General features: G+C 39.9%; 2 protein-coding genes across 2 annotated transcripts in view; both read right to left on the reverse strand.

Annotated features, from left to right (window-relative positions):
• LOC149051659 (replication factor C subunit 1-like) overlaps positions 1–23,042 on the reverse strand; it is a 232,892-nt gene that overhangs the window by 124,707 nt on the left and 85,143 nt on the right. The window lies entirely within an intron of this gene.
• Positions 11,882–23,042, reverse strand: part of LOC149051672 (uncharacterized) — a 225,988-nt gene continuing 214,827 nt past the window's right edge. Inside the window, exons 7-9 of the mRNA XM_089214580.1 lie at positions 15,109–17,582; positions 13,142–14,628; positions 11,882–12,819 (exon numbers count right to left, since the gene is read on the reverse strand). Coding sequence (XP_089070706.1) covers positions 12,816–12,819; positions 13,142–14,628; positions 15,109–17,582 — 3,965 coding nt within the window. The 3' untranslated portion in view covers positions 11,882–12,815. The remainder of the gene's footprint in view (positions 12,820–13,141; positions 14,629–15,108; positions 17,583–23,042) is intronic.

A 23,042-nucleotide genomic window follows, 5' to 3' on the forward strand; every position in this document is an offset into this window, starting at 1 on the left:
GGTAGATGTTAAAGGGTATGTAGCAAATAAAATGCATTAGCACCGTCTAACTCGAAATCTGATAAACTTTTTCATTGTTTCAAATGTTATTCTTGAGATAAAAATCAATTTATTTGCTCATTTTCTCTTCAACAGTCATCCTTCATTTGTTGATGGATTTGTCAGGAACAGGTGAGGCAGCTTAATTCTAATTTTATTATTTATGCACCTTAAATTGAACGGGAAAAAAAATAATATCTGACTGATTATGCACATAATTAGTTATAGACTTCCTGTTAGAATTACGTCGGATTGTGATTTAAACGTAAGTTGGAGAACAAAAGAAAAAATTCAAAGAATAACGGCGCTACTACCCTGATCTCCACAATTTCTACTGGTAAAACGAAGCCTAATTCTAATTTTTGTTTTAGTGAAGTGGAGGGTTTTGATGTCCATCGTTTGTTTGAGGATGGAGGATCGCTTCTATATTCGTGTTAGCATTGTTGTTATCGTCAGTAGAAATTTTTTCATTTATTTATTTATTTACTTCTCATAGAATGCCAAGCAACCTGTTTCAAAAACTCCTCTTACATCTTTTCAACATGAGAAAGAGTTTGGGTTAACAACAGGAATGTCTGCTCCAGTCAGGGAGGCTACTTAGTCTCCATCGAAACTGAAGAAGAATGGCAGTTTATCAATTAAGAGATTCAAAAACGTTGTACTTGGAATACTAGTGCGTGGCACATTGGTTTAGAGAAGAAAGGCGGGGTTTGGACTTGGGTGAGTGGAGAACAACTAAATATATCGAAATGGCGATATTTTCAGCCAAATAGTAACGACAAATGGGCGGAAATATCTAAGAGGCCTCTTTCATGTTATCTCTACGCCTAGAAGAAATGCCTACATTTGCGAGACGCCCGGAGGTAAGATAACATTCCAACCATAAAGTATGTAATGTGCTGACATTATATACTTGACATTAGAGTCTTGCACTTGTGTCATGATAATTTCTCTTGCCTCTTAAAAGTAGAAATATAGTTCGCAGAGTATACTCAGCCCCTTTGATTTGTACGTGTGAGCGATGAATGAACTTTTAAGCGCGTGTTAGTAGTTGAACATAAAACCCACGAAATTTCCGGGACACATGTTAAAGAAAAATTAATCATTCTAGAATCCTCCCTTTTTGCATCGCCTGCAGCTGGAAAAACAGCGATCGAAATTGCATGTTTCACTACTTTTGTCGAGCGCGCTACGATTTGGATAATCTAGCCAACGGAATTTTCCCTTGCCACAAGTTACAAGGCGCGTTCACCGAGGTCAGTGAGTGTATATATGTTGTTTGGAACATAAAAAAACCAAATTGTTTTATTTTTAAGTTTGTGTGTGTGTGTGTGTGTGTGTGTGCGTGTGTATGTGTGTGTGTGCGGGGTGTGGTGCGGTGGGGGTTGTAATGATGTTACAGAGTCTTATGGGGGTGATCAGTTCCAATTGATCATAATGAACCAAAATCCTCCTGCCCCTACCCCCCTTCCCCAGGTGATGAATAATGACCGGCCCCCCTCTAGTTATTTATTCACATATATATTTTTACTCTTTTAATCTCTTTATTTATTTATTCATTATTTAATTACTTTTTTTTCACTAAGGGAGAGTACCAGAAGGAATTATTTTAGCTGACAAATCTGGGGTCAGTTCCAATCAACCTTTGCCTTGTATTCATTTGGATGAGGCTCGGTATCCTGCTCTACCGTGAAGTGAGAAAGAAGTGGTTCACATCTGAGAGAAGGGTATGTCATTTGTGGGGAACACGACACACAGCAGTTCAACATCCGGCATGTGCAAGGGGATCAATTCTGGCTAGCCGTGCGCCAATTTCCGCCTTAAAGGATAACATAAGAAACCACCACTCTCTCGCAAAGTATGCGATAGAAAATTGAAACGTTCCTAGAGATCTGAAAAAGGAAACAGGGTACATAACGATAATGTATATCGCTGAGTTGAAACGATGTAGAAAAACTAGTTTGAATGGTTCAATACTATCTCGTCATTGTCTTAACGACAGCTTCTACCTTTCAGAGCCATACGACAAGTTCAAGTAAAAAACAATGCTATACGGTTGTAAACAAAGAGGATAAAAACACCAGCTTATCTTGTTACTAAGTTTTCTACGATTTGTTGGTTTATTCTTAACCGATAAGATTTGTCGCTCGTGATTTTCTCTGCGTTATGATTGATTCAGACATCACACTCATAACTGCTACGCCTTGTAGAATAATTTAGATACTACGCCCTGATTAGTTAAAACCCTACCGTTTATTGTACTGGTTAAGCCATCTGCTTTGTTCTAAGTTATACTGTAAAAGTAACAGACCGCAATTTTTAAAGGTTTACCAGCGTGAAAACCCACTTGGGATGTTTAAAGAAAGCGGGAAAAATTTGTTAATAAAGAGCCTGGGGTGAGTGATTTACAAACTTTTGTCGTGTTCTCCCAACAACTCAAGTAGGTTACTTTGCCGGTACACCGGTAGAAAGTTCGGTCTGTTGCTCAAATATTGTTAAATAGTGAAGGATTAGCAAAGCCAATCAGACTGCAGATTCTTTGACTAAACGCTTTTAGATTTATACTTGAATCTTTCAATTCACTCATTACTCTTTATGATTGGTCTGGAAAGCGCTCCAATCAGTCTTGATTCCTTTGGCCTACGTGTAACGTCGTCATGTTTGGTTGAAAAGAACGTGTACTTAAAGAAAAGAGCTGCCATTGATCACCAACGATAGCATAAACGTGGGATTGATGCATACATCGGTGATGAACGATTTAAGTGACATATTTCTTTCGTCGTTGCGTAAGCTCATTCAGATGATCATGATTTTCTAATTACTCAGGATCGGTGGTATAATTTATTTTTGTGTTGCTTCAATCAGGGGGAATATGGTTGGATTAAACTGGTTTTCAAGGTTGCTTCGTCGTTTCTACAAACCACGGAAAGATAAAGATGTTTTGGCGCGCCATGTCTTTGAGCAACGATCAGGAAGTATTTGAATAAGGAAATGATTTAAATGACACCCAATCGTTTGTTGTTAAAATTTGTTTTAACTTTGTCTGAATTCCACTTTTAGATTTCAAATTTTCGACGCATTTCATTGGTTGGCGCTTTAACGATCTTTCAGGTGAGTAATTTTTATCGACTTAACTATTGTGTATTTGCTTTCGCTGTTGGTAATGCTGTGATGGCAGAATGACTGATTGACCGACTGACTGTGCGAATTGCTTACGGAGTGAATCACGCTATCTCCATGGTCATCGTCACCGTGGTCATTAGTTTATCACGCTCATTACTGTTTTTGTGTTTGATTTATTTTCTCATACATACCTACATACATAAGTGCATTTTATGTATTACTTTCGATACAGATTTAAAGTTTCCAGCTCACAGGTAGCTCGAGTGCTATAATCTAGGGGAGAGAAGCAATGCAATAGTGTAAGAAGATCGTAAAGATTTCCTCGCTCGAAGTTTGGAAATTTCAAAAGGGCTAAATTCTGTAAAAAGTGATCCTTTAAGTAGAAGAAACCCTACGGACTTACAGTAACCATCTTTACACCGATTTTTCATTTGATCAGTGGACTCTAGAAAAACGGGATAAATTCTGTGAAATTCATCCTTTAAGTGGATTATGTCCCACTGACTTTCCGTAGTCATCTTTACCCCGATTTTCGATGTGATCCTTGTGTAAATTTGTCATAAACGGGGTAGATTATGACAAATCCACCCACAAGTGCATTGTATCCTTCAATGATTTAGTCACTAACTAAAAACTGTACTAAAAAAGAGATGTGTTAAGGTGATGGGATGGAAAACGAGCATGGCTCAGGCGATAGTGTATATTCGTGAACGGCTGCCGTACTGGCTTTCATGTGATGTACGTGCTCATAAGTTTCACGTGAGGAATTTGGTTTTCAAAGATCATTGTCTTTCAGATCACTGAGCTTGAAGTGCTTTGTGGAATAACAACAGAGCGCTCTAGATCTGTGACAGTATGAAATATGCAGCTAGGTGTGACAGCTATAATCAGCGGAACCGCAATAAAATCACAATCTACTACTTCAACCTTTCTAACGGAGGGCTCAATGCGATACAGCAAAAGCCCACAGTATTCCAAATAAATAACTGAAGGCCAAACTTCTCTGACTGAAGGAAGACTTCATGACGCAGACAAATAATCACAACTTTGACCTCTGGCAGATCAGGATGAAGCGTCAAAAAATATATAATTTTGCGTCAACGAATCATAATCTATGATCTTCAACTATTAAAGAAAATAAATCAATTATGATATGACACCACATTGAGCTTTTGTCTTAGCTTGTGGGTAAAATGTTGTCACTGGAGTCGCAAGTCGAGCAGTAAAGACTGTAAATAAAGCGAGACTGCAGGGAAGTAATGTGTGTGAGAGAAAGGCCAATGATCTGGTTAGCAATGACCATGTAGATAGGAAATTTTCCTGAAATCAGCAAGAAGTTGTTCATCCGTTGTTACTGGAAAATACTAGTAAAATTTTCCACTTATCCCGACCCCCTTGAATGAGTACTTTTGCTTAAAGACAGAACTACAACGGAGTCTCTTAACCAGTCCCAAGCCGCGTGTTGCTCGATAGATCACAAGATATGATTGGGCACTGTATCACATTACGTCAGAGGATATATCTATAATGAGGGGGCATAAGTACAACGGTACAACCTCCCTCCTATTTTCAACCCGACCCAAACCTCCCTCTTGTTTTCTACCCGACCCAAATTTCGACGCGACCTAAACCTCACTCCTGTTTTCGACCCGACCCAAACCTTTTTCCTGTTTTCGACCCGAGTCAAACCTCCTTCCCGTTTTCTACCCGACCCAAACCTCTTTCCTGTTTTCGACCCGAGTCAAAGCTCCTTCCCGTTTTCTACCCGACCCAAACCTTCCTGAAACAGACCAACAAGAGAGGGAAACAAACCAGTAGACGCACCAACCAAAAAGAAAAATGTACAATCCTAACTCAGGGCTTCAAACAGCCGCTAATAAGACAATTAAACAGGAAAAACTATTACGAACGACAGATGAGTAAATAGACTTGGTTAGATGATAAATTTTGATGATACGTTTTTCTTTTTTTTAATTTTCTTTGTAGGCGGAATAGAAGCAGGACTTGTCTTGTCTGCTGTCAGTTCTCTTTTGATGTTGCTCCACTTCATGAAATGCCATCGGTGTGTATGTCGTATGGTTATTGTGATCGTTGCGGGCGTACTGCGTAAAAGGCGGGAAAACACAAGTGCTCAAATCACGATTCGTTCAAGTTTTGAATATGATTGGTTGAGAAGGTGACGCGAGCTTTCTGGACCAATCACATGGCGAAGTTAAGCAAAATCACAGCAAACATCGATTACTTTCGACACTCAATTGAAAAATACTCTACTACATGTAGGATGCAACTCTAAAGATTGTTTAAGCACCAAAACAAGATGCAGTAACATATTTGCAGGATCAGGATTTCGTGGCTAAGCTGGTTTTATAATTATAATCATAATTTCATAATTATTGTGAGACTTGAAGGCTTTTCGAAAGACGCAATCTAGTACTCATGGAATGTTTTTTTTTTTACAGACCCATTTTGGCCTCAGCTATTTTTCTGATGTTGTTCCGGTTGTTTCTAACACATTTCGTTTTTCGTGACTCGACTTATCCAAACATCACTGTCACAATTGATAACAGGTATTGTTGTACATCAGTCTGATGTCTAGTTTCTTTCTCAAATTTTGTTACGACTACAGACCGAACTGGACTCTGCTCGGTCCTATTTGGCTGCTGATGACCAATGGCGCAGCAAATTTTATTATTGTGTCAATTGTATACGTTATATGCTATTGTATGTTTAGTGGTCAACTCACGCCTCGCCGAGAGAACGTTCAATACAAAGCTGCGATAGATTAATTGAACGTCGACGCAAAAACTCGCCGACAGAGACGTCTCTAATAGGAAGATTTTTGGCATGTATCTACATTCTTATGGTTGTTTGGGTGTTTATTGTTGTTATTAATTTTGTTGTGGTGGTGATGGGTGTTGTGGGTTTTGTTGCTGTGATGGTTATTGTTGTCGCTGTAGTTGTGGTTGTTGGTTTGTTGCGTGTTGTACCGGTTGCATCCAGGTTAATTAGTAATTCTCCTAGATTCACATCTTGCTTATGGGTCACTTAGCTTAAAATATTCAGCCCGTATCGTGAACACTTTGTTTTTGGTCTCTTTCTCTCTCTTTAAGGCGGCTATTCTCCATCATGTCGTACTTTTTCTTCTTCTGCAACATAATTCCTGGACTTCTCTCTGCTTCTATGCGAATTCTAAAGGGCATGCTTTTAGGAGTGATTTTCATCTCTCGTATAGATCGAACATCACTGGTGCAGGGTTTCCAGGCTTGGGACAAAGGTACGTAGCACGCACCCAGTACAAGCAATTTATAAATGGCAGAGGCTATGTGAAGTGAGATATACAACATTCAGACCTATTCTGCTGCTAAGTTGCTAACTATTTCCAAAGACAGCTTTTAACCAATTAATTAATGTCTTTAAGACTTCAGTGACGAAAGGAAGGTCGAGCAGAAATTCTTTAGTGACAAGATCCAACAAATTGCCCAGAACGCAGCAAACGGTAGTGGCTTCGTAGCGATTCGTAATAGCTTGACGTCTAATTGTTCGAGAGCGTTGCACGAGATTTATAGAGTTCTCATTATGCTAACTAGAGCATAACCTATGGGATCCTTGACAACCTTTCTTAATTTTCTTTCTAGCTTTTGTCGCATACCTTGGTTTTGTGACTGTGCTGGTTGCCCACAGACAACCCGTGATGCTGGTGTTCTGTCAGTTGCTTATTGACAGACAAAAAGATCATCAGCTCCTGGAAGAGTGTAAGTAAACTGTCTCCAGAATCACGACTCGGCTGGGATGATGCATTCCTAGGATTTTGATTTGCTTGATTGATAATCCGACAGATGAGCGTGCGCACGAATGGGCGGACAGACGAATGGGCAACTGTAGCTTAGAGACAATTGGCACGTTTGTTTCCCTGATAAGATCAAAACACAGCGCTGTATATGCCCTTGCAACCGGCACTCAGCAACCAATCAGGATACTAGAAATGATCTTTTCACGGAGGACAAGAAATACATAATTTTCTTTTGTTAAGCGTCGTTATTAGTGTGAAATCCTGGAAAATTAGGCAGAAAACGTACCCCATTCCCCAAGTCAGATTTGATAAAAAATGGGTAACGTTGAGAAGAAACTTACGATGCGAGCTATGTTCGGTTGGTTACTATTCATTTCATATCCATTCTGTGGTCACGCGGGAATATTGAAAGTTAGCCTTTCTTTTTTGCCAGTTTCCACAGTCTTTTGAGCAACTAAGACGTATCTCACCGACAGTTACTTTTCAAGCCGACCTTTAAAAAAGCGATTGCATTCTGGGTGATATAGAACAGTTTCAAAGCTTTTCATTAGGAGAAAAAGAAACATCCCTACGTGTGTAACCTTTTTTTCACCTTGAGTCTAAAATGCTTAAGTATTCCGTTCTAAACGTTAAAATTAGTTTTCAAGTGCCGTGTTTCAAGGCATCTATTTTGTCGCCGGATCTCCGACAGAGCCTGTATATTGTAGGTTTGGCATCGAGGCAGGACGCTCTGAAACTTTGTAATATTTGTTTTAAATGACTTTTCGTTGCCATTCCAGAACAATAGTGAAGGAAAAAAAGACATTTTGTCTCCCTTCTTACTCAAAGTACGAAAGAAATTTCTCTCTTTTGGCCTATTTTCTCTATTGCTATGATTCCTTTGTTGTCATGAACTAATTTTTTGAAGGTTAATTAACTTGAAATACTCGACAAAGTCCCTCCAGATCTCGTCCAAACCTTTCAAACGCAGCTTATATTGCCGTTCCTCTCTTTTTGTCTTTCAGGCCCCGTCAGCCGCGCATGTCTCAAAAGGCTGTCAACCGCTGGTTCCTGGCCGTGACTCTCCTACGCAACCCATCTTTTATCAAGTACCGCCGCTAAGACCGCCATTTAATGGCATCTGTTGTGACTTTTGAAAGCGTCAACTTTGACGTTCCAGTGTAAAACTTTGAGACTTACTCAGAAGGAAGCACACTGTTGTTTCTTTGTGGTTCCATTTTCCGGAGATCTGCTATAGCTTGGGGTAAAGGTCTCCCTCGTTTGTTACCACAGTATAATACAGTCTGTATCTGGGTGTTGTTGTTGTTCTAGTTGTTGTTGTTGTAGTTGTGGTTTTTGTTTTTTTGTATTTTAAATTTTTTTGAGTCAAAATGTAACTCCCCTAATGAAAGCTACTCTAAATTCTGGGCTAAACTTTATTAAACGCGTAGATTGTGGTAGAGAAATGAGCAAGGAAGCACACAAAGTACTATTGAAAAACAATTTAAAATTGTGGATTTTTATTGCTGGCTTCGGAAATGGGAATTATATTATCTGGCAAACATGGAGAGGCAAATGGTAACAACCCGAACAGGCCGATGGGACTAAGTCAAGGATGACCAAGGATGAAAAGCGGTGAAAGTGACAGAGCTTAACAGGAAAAAAAAATTCGCGAATTTAACAGCCAACCGCTTAATACAGGTTCGACTATTCATTCCGAATAAGACAATCAGCCGACGTGAAGAGCTCTATTCACCAATGTGGTATATGCTAAAAAACCACTATAAGTGTAAATGTTTCTTTTCAAGCTAGAGTTGGAAAGTCGATTCCCGAGTTGATACACGTGCAGGCGATAATCACCAAACCAACAGCACACGCAAAAAGCACTATTCACCTGTGTGGTATATACTCAAAACCGCTGTGAGATGGGTAGATGGAGAAGGGCTATTGTGGATTTTTATTGCTGGCTTCGGAAATGGGAATTATTTTATCTGGCAAACATGAAGAGGCAAATGGTAACATTTGCAATTTAAGATGAGTTTTTTTGTGAGTCTATTTCTCTGTAAACGATAATGGGTTCTAAATATTAATTAATCCTCTTTGGTACATTTGAATTTGATGGGTTTTTTTTTAAAGATAATATATCAGGTATTGGAAAGTAATACATACAAAAAGAGCAAGCGGTTTATGTTAGGCTTAAAGCCAAGTATATAGGAAGGAAAAAAAGAGAAAAATAATAGATAAATATTGCGGTTTGCTTAGGCGTTTTAAGCGGAAGTTTTTTGGTTTTTATTTTTCGTTTGTTTGTTTGTTTGGTTTTTGTTGTTGTCGTTGTTTTGTTCCTTTAACTATTATGAAAGTAAGAAAAGTAAAAATTGGCGCACGATACCAAATAATGTTGTGAATTATTGAGGTCCGTGATTAGGGGAAAGACTTGGGAAGGATGGTGTGGGTTTGGAACTGAGGAGCAAAGAACTAGCGGCAAGAAAGAATACGTAGTTGACAGACAGCTGTGAGCATTAGCCACACGAGTGTTTTGGCGAAGGCCGATTTCTTTCACACTTGCGAATGTATTCATATACAATTAGCGAACTCCAACGTCGTGGAGACCTCTGATCTTTCTCGAAAAAAACTTAGCGGAAGTGGAAAGTGAGGAGGAAGTGAAATATTGGATTGGTGGGACCACTGACGAAACCGGATTTCATTCAATTTTGTTTGCTCGTTTTTATCCGCGCGGGGATCCCGGTTGAATTCCCGCTGGCTCCCTGGTACAAATCTCCTCACCGGCATCCCGAGAGAGATCCCTACAGGTATCCCGTGAGAATCTCGGCGTGAACTTGCGAAAATACCAGCGTACACTCCAGAGGGTAATGACATTAAGGAACTCGTCTTTTTTGTCTCATAACTAACCATTTAATTCTTTCACAAATTCACGAGGACGGCACAATCGAGCAACCGTTTTTAACCCGTAACTGAGTGTTATAACAGAGTGTTATCATCGTTTAATACAGGTCACCAAGAAAAGACAAGAAAACAACATTTTGTACCATAATTTATCATTTCTCTTTCAAGTGAAGCTTATTTTAAAAAATGGCTCAAAAATGTATCGAATAACATCAACAAAACGATGATGCAGCGTAAAAACAGAACGATTAATAAGAATTCTAACGGCCAGACCTCTTGGTAATTACTAAGGAAATGATTTGCGTAATTTTCTTATGTATTATTTGTTAGATACAAACAGTCCTGAGAAGAAAGATAATCTGCAATGCGTTGAGGATATTTGAACTCTAAATACTAACATTGATTTTAGGAGACAAACATGGAATAAATTTTACTTCAGAGACAATTCGTAGTTTTATTCGAGTGATTCCGCCCTAAGTGACCGTTCCATATAACCCGAACAGGCCGATGGGACTCAGTCAAGGATGACCACAACCGCTTAATAGAGACCACCGCTAAAAAGTGGTGAAAGTCACAATGCATAAGAGGAAAAAATTCGGGAATTTTACAACCGACCTCTTAATACAGGTTCGACTATTAACTCTGAATTAGCCAATCAGCCCACGCGAAGAGCTCTGTTGTGGTATATACTAAAAACCGCTGTAGGGTGGATAGACGGAGTTGAGTTATGTAGCACGAGGAGAAAATTTAAGAAGAAGAAAGAAGCCTAAGTCTATCAATTTCTCAGGGAGATTCTTATCTTTACCTTCTGAAATCGTAGCTCTAAGATTCTTGAGAATCCGTCCGGAGATGCTACTCATGAAACCACGTAGCTGTTTACACTCCCAACCCGGGGGGATAAACGGACCATCGACTCATCCTTCCCCCTTCCCATGGATCTTTTTTTTTTTTAAATGATTGTAATATATGCTATCGTCAGTAGAGATGTTCTGCTGAAACATTTACGTTGTCGCAGTTTTTTTAGATCTCCCAGCTTAATCCTCGCCTCCAGGATTTTTCCACGGCTTGTTTTTCCCTAAAAGGTCTAATTCCGAATTCGAATTGAAAATGCCACCCTCTTAAACCGTTTTCATTTCACATCTTGCATATTTCTCAGTCGAGGGTCTCCATAGGGTTAACCGTTAGCCCTAAATCGGTCAAAAAACTAGCTGTTAGGCGTAAAAATTGACAGATTTTAACCCTTAGTTACAGCAAAAATTAACCTTAGAAATCTTTCCTTCCTACAAAGTGTTAATTTGTGTTATTTTGAGTTAACCGCAGCAGAAAAATGGCCAAAATTTAAACCGTTAGCCGCAAGAAGTTCTCCTCGGTCGACCCTCTTCAGTTCTAAGTAAGTTAAGCTGTTTTAGTTAAGTTTACAACCGTGGAAAAAAAATTCATCAATATTTTCTACACTCGAGGAAGCACACCGACCTAGGGTACCCATGATGAGGACTCTTTCTATAAATGGAGTAAAGCATCATCTCCCAAAGTGAAAGGTAATTTCTTTTTCCTTGCCTCTTCAAAGATATATGACAAAACATCATGTCGCTTTACATGCTTACAGAAGCGCGTCGCGTGACATCCTAAGGAACGGCTGCCAATGAAACTAGTAGTTATAAAATCTGAAAAAAAATCGAGGTCTTTATCTTATTTAATAACTCTATCCAAAGAGATGGGCAATAGTTGAGCGAACTAGACACAGGTGCGCTCACCACTTCAAACGACAAGATGTAACAAAACATCATATCTGTCGCATAACGTGCTAAAGAAGTGCGTCGAGATGGATATTAGCAGTTATAGAGTCAGAAAACATCGAAGTTTATCTCTCATTCTGTAAACCTATTCAAAGAAATGAGCAAAAGTTATTAAGCGAATAAGACTTAGGCGCGCTCACTACTTCAAACGACAAGAAATGGCTTATGCAGGTTGATGCAGAAATTTTCTTCCCTTTGTCATTGATTTCCTCTTCCATTCTAACAAAAAACCAAGCGACTTGTTTCATTGTTTGACATTTAAAAGTTAGTTTATTGTACTTAGATAATAAGTAAACAATCTAATAGGAGAAACTAAATGAAATCATTTGGCTCCAACTTTCTAGCTCGTTCTGAGCTTCTTTTAATGCTGTGTACGCCGGTAACTAAAATTAAGATAAAACTTCTCGTTTTGCCTTCGGACGATTAGTTTAAAAAATATACTTAAAATGCATCGATCGTCTTGTAAAAAAAGAACACAATTTATCGCATTCAAAATTAAAGGAGAAATCTCAGAAAATTAACTAATACCAAGACTAAATCCTTGCCATTACGGCCAAAATCTGTCATTTTAGGTCCAGATAAACCAAATTCTGATCAGCAGAAACTAACTTTAAGTACCAATTACTGGGTACAAATCATCGAAAAGTTACTCACAATTCCCATCCGACATAAACTAAGATAATCGAGCAATCGGACAACTGATTATTTTCCAATTTCCATGGAAATTCTCCACACACGCACATGGCTGTAACAGCTTTACATCACTCATGAGAAAAAAACCGATTGAGTAAAAGTCTAAGAAACTCTGGAAACGTTTTCAAGACTTTTCAACTTCGACGCCAATGCAACGCCCAAATCCGCTTAGTAGGTAATACATAGATTAAAAATTAACTTTTGTATAGATACTCATGATAATTTCAAGACATTATGTGAAAAAAACCAGTAGTTTCAGCTGAACATAAAAGATCAAGCTCTTAAGAGCAGTTCAGACAAGGAAAAAGTCAACTTTTGAATCAATGAAAATCCGTTCTCTTGTTAAACTTGACTTTAGTCGCCTTTTGGTTCTTCCTGCTTTGAAAAGAAGACTCTTGACAAATATTTAATCGGTAGCTTACTGGTTTATGGTCCAAATATCAGCGTTTGCGGGTACTCTAAAACTCCTTGGGGCTCCAATGCTCACTGCCTTAACTGAAAAATAAAAGAATCTAAGTTTAGGAAGGATAGTTGAGTTGCCATAAAATATTTCATAGCACATGAAACGATACATTGCACATTGCATTGTTTTAAAAGAAATTTGCTTTTTTACTCCTATCAGGTTTCCTAAAAAGAATGTCATCATCGTAAACGTGTCCTCTTGATTTTACTGCATCTCAACTTGCCGGAGCAAAAACTAAATATCGTAACCCAACTGAAAGGAAAATAACACGCAAGTATCATTGCTCATAGATAAGCTATAATTACGATTTAAGGTAACTTTGTATTAAATAGAATGTATAAACAGAATATTTACTTGTTTCGGCTTCTAATATCCTTGACATCCAGGTTGACATCATCACCAATGAGTACAAATGGTGCCCAGTAAATCACCTCCTTGAACTCTTCAATTTCTCTCATACACTTCATGGCCTGATTGAGAGCTTCACTTGCTTTCTTGCCTTTGGCAAGTGCATCGTAGAAGAAACTCATGAACTCCAGGGTTCCCTCGTCGCCAATCGCCCACAAGGTTACTACAACAGATCTAGCACCGGCACCCAAAAGTGCACGCGCCATGCCCACCACACCCTCTGCCATGACTTCCCCACGAGCAGTGTGACAGCAGCTAAGTACAACCAGACGAGCTCGCAACCCAGCTTCTATGACATCTTTCATCGTCAGTAGATAGTCTTCCTCATGCGGCTGAGGGTTTTCTCTTGTGGTGTTTGGCGCTAGGATAACTTCTCCAGTTTCCATTTTACCGTGTGCTGCTATGTGAACTAAGGCCACTGATGATATTCGTTTTAAAACTTCATGTTTTGTTGCCATTTCTCCAGTGAGGGGGGGAACATTGAGGATACGTCCGATCATTTCCACTTCTTCCCTTGCTCCTGGAAGTTGTTCCAAACGTCTTCCCTGATAGATGATATCTTTGAAACATGGGTCGCCGACAAGCAATGCACCAGTCTTGATGTGAAAGTCAGCTGGACAATCATGAATTAGTTGCAACGTCGTCAGAGAGGGAAGCACACGAATTGTGCAAGAATCACTCAGATATGATGACTTGGAGTCCAGCAACGCTGCATAAGGTACAAGGCAAAATGGCCCCTCAGGAACGAATGTTATCTCGTTGCCTTCGATCAGGTCAGCAATAGGAGCAACGATAATGTCATGCAGCTTCTTTAAAGCACTTGATTGGGAGTGCCTCACATCAACTCGGATCACATCATTGGCCTTTTCCTCTTCTGTCGGCGAATCAGGAGGAAGATTTTCGATTTTAACAGTATTTCTTTCACGGATCTCCTTCAGAGTAGTTTCGTTCAGCAGCTGGATGAAACGTTCCAATTCATCCTCAAACTTATAATCGTTGACGTGTACCTTTTTCATCTGGATGTTATCTTCACTGAGGCAAACCCAGAAGTAAACGCATGGTCCATTAATAGCTATGAAAACTGTGCTCAATGTAACGCACCTCAGAGAAATGTGGGATGCGCCTTCCGTTAAAGAATCTCCAGGCTGATATTTTGTGGTCATGAGATCTTTCAGAGCTTGAGCACGTCCTTTCTCTGTGGCAAGAAGAGCCTTTAGAGCTTGACCTCGTTTGAGATTTATACGCCACAAACCTTTGTATGCTCTTTGGTAAAGATTACGATAAGTAATCTTCCACTGATCGTTGAGTTGAAGACTGGCCCTGATATCATCATACAATTCTACACTTGAGTAATAATAGTCAAAGGCCATCATGAGATTTCCTTGGCACTCAAAATGGTTTCCAAGGGAACAGAGTGAGCCCGCCACTCCAGGCTTGTCTCCCACTTCTTTAGCAATTTCTAGATGACGTTGATGGTACTTGATGGCTGTTTTGAACTCTCCTAGACTGCGATAAGCGTTGCCGAGATTGCCATAACTTTTTCCCTCTACGGCCTTGTCTCCCACTTCTTGAGCGATTTCTAGAGTGCGTTGATAGTAATCCATTGCTGTTTTGAACTGTCGTAGAACTTGATAATCGTTGCCGAGATTGCCATAACTTGCTCCCTCTCCGGCCTTGTCTCCCACTTCTTTAGCAATTTCTAGACATTGCTGATGGTACTCGATGGCTGTTTTGAACTTTCTTAGCCTGCAATAAGCGTTGCCGAGATTGCCATAACTTGCTCCCTCTCGGGCCTTGTCTCCCACTTCTTTAGCAATTTCTAGATCACGTTGATGGTACTTGATGGCTGTTTTGAACTCTCCTAGACTTTCATAAGCGATGCCGAGATTGCCATAACTTCTTCCCTCTCCGGCCTTGTCTCCCACTTCTTTAGCAATTTCTAGATCACGTTGATGGTACTTGATGGCTGTTTTAAACTCTCCTAGACTGCGATAAGCGTTGCCGAGATTGCAATAACTTTTTCCCTCTCCGGCCTTGTCTCCCACTTCTTTAGCAATTTCTAGATGACGTTGATGGTACTTGATGGCTGTTTTGAACTCTCCTAGACCTTGATAAGCGTTGCCGAGATTGCAATAACTTGCTACCTCTCCGGCCTTGTCTCCCACTTCTTTAGCAATTTCTAGATCACGTTGATGGTACTTGATGGCTGTTTTGAACTCTCCTAGACTGCGATAAGCGTTGCCGAGATTGCAATAACTTTTTCCCTCTCCGGCCTTGTCTCCCACTTCTTTAGCAATTTCTAGATGACGTTGATGGTACTTGATGGCTGTTTTGAACTCTCCTAGACTGCGATAAGCGTTGCCGAGATTGCAATAACTTGCTCCCTCTCCGGCCTTGTCTCCCACTTCTTTAGCAATTTCTAGATGACGTTGATGGTACTTGATGGCTGTTTTGAACTCTCCTAGACCTTGATAAGCGTTGCCGAGATTGCAATAACTTGCTCCCTCTCCGGCCTTGTCTCCCACTTCTTTAGCAATTTCTAGATCACGTTGATGGTACTTGATGGCTGTTTTGAACTCTCCTAGACCTTGATAAGCGTTGCCGAGATTGCCATAACTTCTTCCCTCTCCGGCCTTGTCTCCCACTTCTTTAGCAATTTCTAGATGACGTTGATGGTACTTGATGGCTGTTTTGAACTCTCCTAGACTGTGATAAGCGTTGCCGAGATTGCCATAACCTGTTCCCTCTCCGGCCTTGTCTCCCACTTCTTTAGCAATTTCTAGATGACGTTGATGGTACTTGATGGCTGTTTTGAACTCTCCTAGACCTTGATAAGCGTTGCCGAGATTGCAATAACTTGCTCCCTCTCCGGCCTTGTCTCCCACTTCTTTAGCAATTTCTAGACATTGTTGATGGTACTTGATGGCTGTTTTGAACTCTCCTAGACCTTGATAAGCGTTGCCGAGATTGCCATAACTTCTTCCCTCTCCGGCCTTGTCTCCCACTTCTTTAGCAATTTCTAGATGACGTTGATGGTACTTGATGGCTGTTTTGAACTCTCGTAGACTGCGATAAGCGTTGCCGAGATTGCAATAACTTGCTCCCTCTCCGGCCTTGTCTCCCACTTCTTTAGCAATTTCTAGATGACGTTGATGGTACTTGATGGCTGTTTTGAACTCTCCTAGACTGCGATAAGCGTTGCCGAGATTGCAATAACTTGCTCCCTCTCCGGCCTTGTCTCCCACTTCTTTAGCAATTTCTAGATGACGTTGATGGTACTTGATGGCTGTTTTGAACTCTCCTAGACCTTGATAAGCGTTGCCGAGATTGCAATAACTTGTTCCCTCTCCGGCCTTGTCTCCCACTTCTTTAGCAATTTCTAGATCACGTTGATGGTACTTGATGGCTGTTTTGAACTCTCCTAGACCTTGATAAGCGTTGCCGAGATTGCCATAACTTCTTCCCTCTCCGGCCTTGTCTCCCACTTCTTTAGCAATTTCTAGATGACGTTGATGGTACTTGATGGCTGTTTTGAACTCTCCTAGACTGTGATAAGCGTTGCCGAGATTGCCATAACCTGTTCCCTCTCCGGCCTTGTCTCCCACTTCTTTAGCAATTTCTAGATGACGTTGATGGTACTTGATGGCTGTTTTGAACTCTCCTAGACCTTGATAAGCGTTGCCGAGATTGCAATAACTTGCTCCCTCTCCGGCCTTGTCTCCCACTTCTTTAGCAATTTCTAGACATTGTTGATGGTACTTGATGGCTGTTTTAAACTCTCCTAGACCTTGATAAGCGTTGCCGAGATTGCCATAACTTCTTCCCTCTCCGGCCTTGTCTCCCACTTCTTTAGCAATTTCTAGATGACGTTGATGGTACTTGATGGCTGTTTTGAACTCTCCTAGACTGCGATAAGCGTTGCCGAGATTGCAATAACTTGTTCCCTCTCCGGCCTTGTCTCCCACTTCTTTAGCAATTTCTAGATGACGTTGATGGTACTTGATGGCTGTTTTGAACTCTCCTAGACTGCGATAAGCGTTGCCGAGATTGCAATAACTTGCTCCCTCTCCGGCCTTGTCTCCCACTTCTTTAGCAATTTCTAGATCACGTTGATGGTACTTGATGGCTGTTTTGAACTCTCCTAGACTGCGATAAGCGTTGCCGAGATTGCCATAACTTGCTCCCTCTCCGGCCTTGTCTCCCACTTCTTTAGCAATTTCTAGATGACGTTGATGGTACTTGATGGCTGTTTTGAACTCTCCTAGACTGCGATAAGCGTTGCCGAGATTGCCATAACTTGCTCCCTCTCCGGCCTTGTCTCCCACTTCTTTAGCAATTTCTAGATGACGTTGATGGTACTTGATGGCTGTTTTGAACTCTCCTAGACCTTGATAAGCGTTGCCGAGATTGCAATAACTTTTTCCCTCTCCGGCCTTGTCTCCCACTTCTTTAGCAATTTCTAGATGACGTAGATGGTACTTAATGGCTGTTTTGAACTCTCCTAGACTGCGATAAGCGTTGCCGAGATTGCAATAACTTGCTCCCTCTCCGGCCTTGTCTCCCACTTCTTTAGCAATTTCTAGATGACGTTGATGGTACTTGATGGCTATTTTGAACTCTCCTAGACCTTGATAAGCGTTGCCGAGATTGCCATAACTTGCTCCCTCTCTGGCCTTGTCTTCCACTTCTTTAGCAATTTCTAGATGAAGTTGATGGTACTCGATTGCTGTATCGAACTGTGCAGCATTATGGTAAGTATATCCGAGACTAGCATAAGTGTTTGCTTTGACCTTTAGTTCAGTATTCGATTTCCTTTTTAATTGAAGCAGACGTTCGTTATTGTTGTCAATCTTAAAACTTGTCAAGGGTAACTATATCATGAGCGGATTTGCGAACATTCAATGGAAATATGTTTTTAAAATAATGAGAGTGTTGGATAAAACCTTAAGATTGGAATGATAATTCGAGTGTGGTTTTCTTGAAGAGATTTGATTTCAAGTTATTCGAGAGTGTTAGCTAGTTCTGAAGCGCATTTATTAATTTAGATTCGGTCGAAATGGTGATGCTCGTCTCAAGACAAAAACGAGGGGCATTTAGCAGAAACTCTGGGAATTAGTTAATATGGCCTCTTCTTTTAAGTAAAGTTTCGTCAAACAATCTAAAGAACTCCTTAATAATATTTTAGCTTCTTTAAACTGCTCAGTGCAGTATAAGAGAACATGGCTTGCATTATGTGTAGAAGAATCTGCCTGGAACGTATTTTTTTATTCTTGAAATATTATTCGCATTGCATCTCGTATCACGCTGGAAACATTCGTTAAAGGATACGGTCAATCCCATATGCAACCAGCTCCTTGCTTCTTTATACCAGCAAAGTTCGACACAAGCTCTGGCTCCTGAAAAGGAGAGAATAACTGGTGGTGCGAGGTAATTTATCACTGTTAAGGTATAAACGTATTGATAAAATGGACTTAATTTTTCATTTAGCTGGGAACAAAAATTGTGATAATGAAGGAAATTTGAACTTGTGGAAGAACTCAAAATGAACAATAAGGAACTAATACAAAGCGGCTACCAATTAAGCTTCAATTTATGATGATAACGACGAATTTATCTCGCGCATTCTTTCTTTTAATGCGCTGTTATGCACTTTTCAGCATTTTTCGGGGAAGTTTTCGGGAAGACTGCATTGAGCAGTTTAACTCTTGATAGGGAATCTTTCAGGTGCTTCTTTTTCGGGTTTTGTAACTTCCCCTGCTAATAGTTACAGAGAAGATTTAGGAAACGGGGCTCACAGTTTTCCGTCCATATCCGTGACAAGAATATCAAACCATTTGCAGATGTCACAGCTTAGGCGGCAGCACATTGCCCTCAGATATTTTAAGACTCAGGGTAATGGTCCGGTCCAAGGCTTGAACCCTCGACCTCCGGCGCTCTACAACGTGAACTAACCAGGCAGCGGTATTTGAGAGCTTATTGACATTTTCTTATGCTTTATATCCACATAACAGACATTGACACACCAGATACAATTGACACTTGGAGTGCAGTTACCTGCCACAAACCACACAATCCTCTTTTGACGAAATCAGAGAATAAAATGTTGATGGCTTATGTCTGAAAAACCCACCTTTCTTAATAGCTTTGATGAAAGTGGGTTCCAATTGAACAGCAACTGTTGCATCATCCAGACATTCCATGTAGTTTGCTATGAGATTCAGGAAATGAGGTTTAAAAAAGTTTCTTCCAATGAAATTGCAGCAAAGAAGCCTGAAAAATTACAATTGCTTAAATTGCAGTCTAATAACGAGAATCGTTTCTTTTCTTAATTTTCATCCACTAAAGCGGGATTCATGTATTTGTGCTTTTCCTCTGCTGTTGCTCAACTTCTTTCTTTTCTTGATGCAGATTGTGTATTCCGTTATCTTGTAACGCTGCATGAGAGATTTATATATTTAGAAATGAAATTGTTACCCAAACGGAAATGAGCTGTTGCCCTGTTACTGTAAAGCTTAGCGTTGAGTCGTTTATCTTTGCAGTTCACATGAAGTCCTTCCGTGTAAGAGTTTATCGCGTTATTAGCTCCTCCTTGTCTGTATTCTTTGTTACCTTCCTCGAGACATACTTTCGCTATCCCTGAAAACATACCGTTTTAATGATTTAGTAATGATTTAGTAATGAGTAATACGACCCTTGACCGATGATGCAAACTTTATACTTCCAAACAAACTTTTAGGTTAAAGGAACTTAGAGCTATGAAAAACGAAAAATTAGAAAAGTTTAATATCTGTACACTTTGAAATTAGAAGATCCTCGCAGCTAAGAACACTACTGAAACTAGTAGTTGTAAGTAGGACCTGAAAAAAATTTCAGGCCCGTACGGGATTTGAACCCATGACCTCTGCGATACCGGTGCAGCGCTCTACCAATTGAGCTAACAAGCCAACTGGGAGGTCAATGAATTGGGTACAAGTCAATTGGTAGAGCGCTGCACCGGTATCGCAGAGGTCATGGGTTCAAATCCCGTACGGGCCTGAAATTTTTTTCAGGTCCTACTAACAACTACTAGTTTCAGTAGTGTTCTTAGCTGCGTGGATCTTCTAATTTCATCTTTCCACCGCAGTGCAAGTATGTGAATTTCCATATATCTAAATCTTCATCTGTACACTTTGTTTGTGTGCAAGCTGTTAAGAGTCTGGGCTGCAGCTTGGTTATTACCAGTTCAAGTTTCTCGGTTTACATTTAGGTCGAGAGGCTTTCACAAACTCCTTTTACAACTGGCTTACGTTTTCCAAAATAACAAAAATTTTACCGGGAGCTCCAATTTCAACTCAACTTTGTTTACAATCGCACTTCAGAAGAGTTTATCTTTGCTCTTTGTTTGTTTAAAAATATACACATGCTCTGTTAGAGGTTTTAGCTGTAGCTTGGCTGTAAGCAAATCAAGTCTGTTCGGTTTACATTTAGATAGAGAGATTTTCCAAAAACCCTTTTACACCTCGGTTACGTTTTCCCAAATATCAAGTTAGAATATAAAACCCCATAATTAGTGCATAAAGCAGAGCAAAGCCAGGAACGAAAAAGTTAAAACTTGTGAATGTTCTGTTAAAAAAAAAAAAAACATCGCGCTGAGAGTGACCAGGGTTCGTGGTTTTCCCATCGTTCAGAAAAGTGCGCTAAAAAAAAAATGTTTTTTTGTCGCTGTTGTTTTTTGATCACTTGGTTTTTCTCATACATGTAACTGTCTATTGAGAACATACTCTTAGAGGCCAACTGGAGAAATCTGATTGGGAAAGTACTGCTTTCCCGCGAAGTGCCATTTTGCCTGATGTGAAAGTCAGGGGTTCTATATTTTGTTGACTGGTGGTTTATAGCGTGGGCCTGGTGTTGACATAACTGTCTAACGAGGCGTGAAATATTTAGAAGACCAAAACAGGCGATACGGCCGAGACAAAATGCCTCCTTTTCGCTGTAGAATTCTCAAATTGAGTAAAATTTCTGCCAAACATGCATTGAACAATAACGGACAAACAGGTGTTAGCATAACTTTTAGTCAAATACTTTCTTCGTGGCGGCCTCAAAAAGTTATCCGTTTGCCATTTTTTTCAGCCAACAGCTCTCTCTCGCCGAAAACGACTTTCACATTGAAAAAAAAAAGGAAATTTAGAGTATCTTCAAATTCAAAAGGAAAATACTTCTACTTCGCAAATATTATTCATTTTAGGTGAAAATTGTAGCTACATCTTTAATCTTTAAAACGCCGTGCGTTGATTTGGAAGGAAGCACTTCTAAAACTCAGAAAACTGAGTTATACAAAGCCTAGTGGGCCAAGTTGGACCCATTCTTCTCTAATTTAGGGCTCTTCAAAGCGAAGTCGCGTTCAAATTTGCCGCTTTGTGGCTTGTAAATAATTAATGATGTCATCGTATTCTGCTCCATTGGATCGAGCAATAAATTATTTTTTTGTTTCGTTTTTATTTTACTGGTAACAAAGTTTGAAATTTGAAGATATTTTGCTGCTTCAAAAACTCATTCACAAAACATACGCAAATTTTGATGTAAATAGGACAAAAAAACTTCACTGGGACGTCTTTCAAACAATCTTACTTCACCTGGTTTTCTTACCTCTTAAAGGGTCATTGTATATATCCAGTTCAGCGTCACTTGACGTAACTTGACTTTCCTCTGTTGCTGAAATTACCGAGAAGATATTTCAACTTTGTTAGTGATCACAACTATGTGCAATTACAACTAGCGTTCTAATACTGGCGTATTTAGTGGATTCCTTAAAAACCTTTGAGTCGAAGTAATCCAAAAAATCGTCCACCGGAATTAAGATATACTTAATTAACAAACTGTACAAAATCACCACAACGAAGTCTCTCCCTGTTGCTTTTTCTTACCTGTGACTGGAAACTCAATTTTCACCTCCAGTTCTTCTCCCGTTGTTGGGAGGTTGCTTTCTGCCATAGCTAGAAATAAAATTGAATCGATTGTACTGTGCTACATTGTTTAAAATCAAAAGAGGAGACTCAGATGAAAGTAACCTAAAGAAAACATTTTATACTTAATCATAGAGAAAGAATGAGAATTTCAAAGTTTCCTCCGTCACGCTATGGTGATTGCATGACAGCTCCAGTCAAGTTCCGCGGATTGTGTCATGTTTGTTTTTTCAATTGTTTGTTTATTTGTTTGTTTTCGTAGTCTCATCTGATGAAACGTCGTTCAAGGCTGTCCCTTATCAAAGTGTGGAGTTGCAATAAACAACCTAGTTGTACTCGGTAGGCATGGATCAAAAATAATGCAATAAAAGACCAATTTCTCTGCTACTTATACGTTAAGGTGGGACCCGCGAGCGAGCAGGAAAGCTGTGCTCTGATCGGCGACCCAAGAGTGCAAAATGTGTTTTCTTTCGTTTCCACTTTGATTCCCCACAGAAGGAAAAAAAGAAATGCTTGTAGCTTGTTGAATACCTCGTATAATTTCGTAACTAAACAATATATTTTTGTCCAATGAATAAAAGCTTTTCCAGCATTTTTGTTTAAAACAGAGGTCACAGATTCGTCCTAAATGAAAACAAAACAAAACAAAAATCACAACAAAACTGGCAGATTCGTTTGGTAATTCCGTGGTGCATGAATGTATTTTGTTATCGTGTGATACATCCTTTGATCCGTTGCTGACGAAGCCTTCGTCTCGGTCCCGGCTTAAAATATAGTGAGGGAAATTGGCCGATGTACAGCCTTCTTGGCTCACATTTGTTCAGTAATGCACACGCATATATGAGGTATTAGATAACCGCGCGTGGATTCGAATTTTACCATCCAGTGTTCATGACATCTTTCAC

The sequence above is a fragment of the Pocillopora damicornis genome, chromosome 1, assembly GCF_964200805.1.
Source record: "Pocillopora damicornis chromosome 1, jaPocDami1.2, whole genome shotgun sequence".
Taxonomy (NCBI): domain Eukaryota; kingdom Metazoa; phylum Cnidaria; class Anthozoa; order Scleractinia; family Pocilloporidae; genus Pocillopora; species Pocillopora damicornis.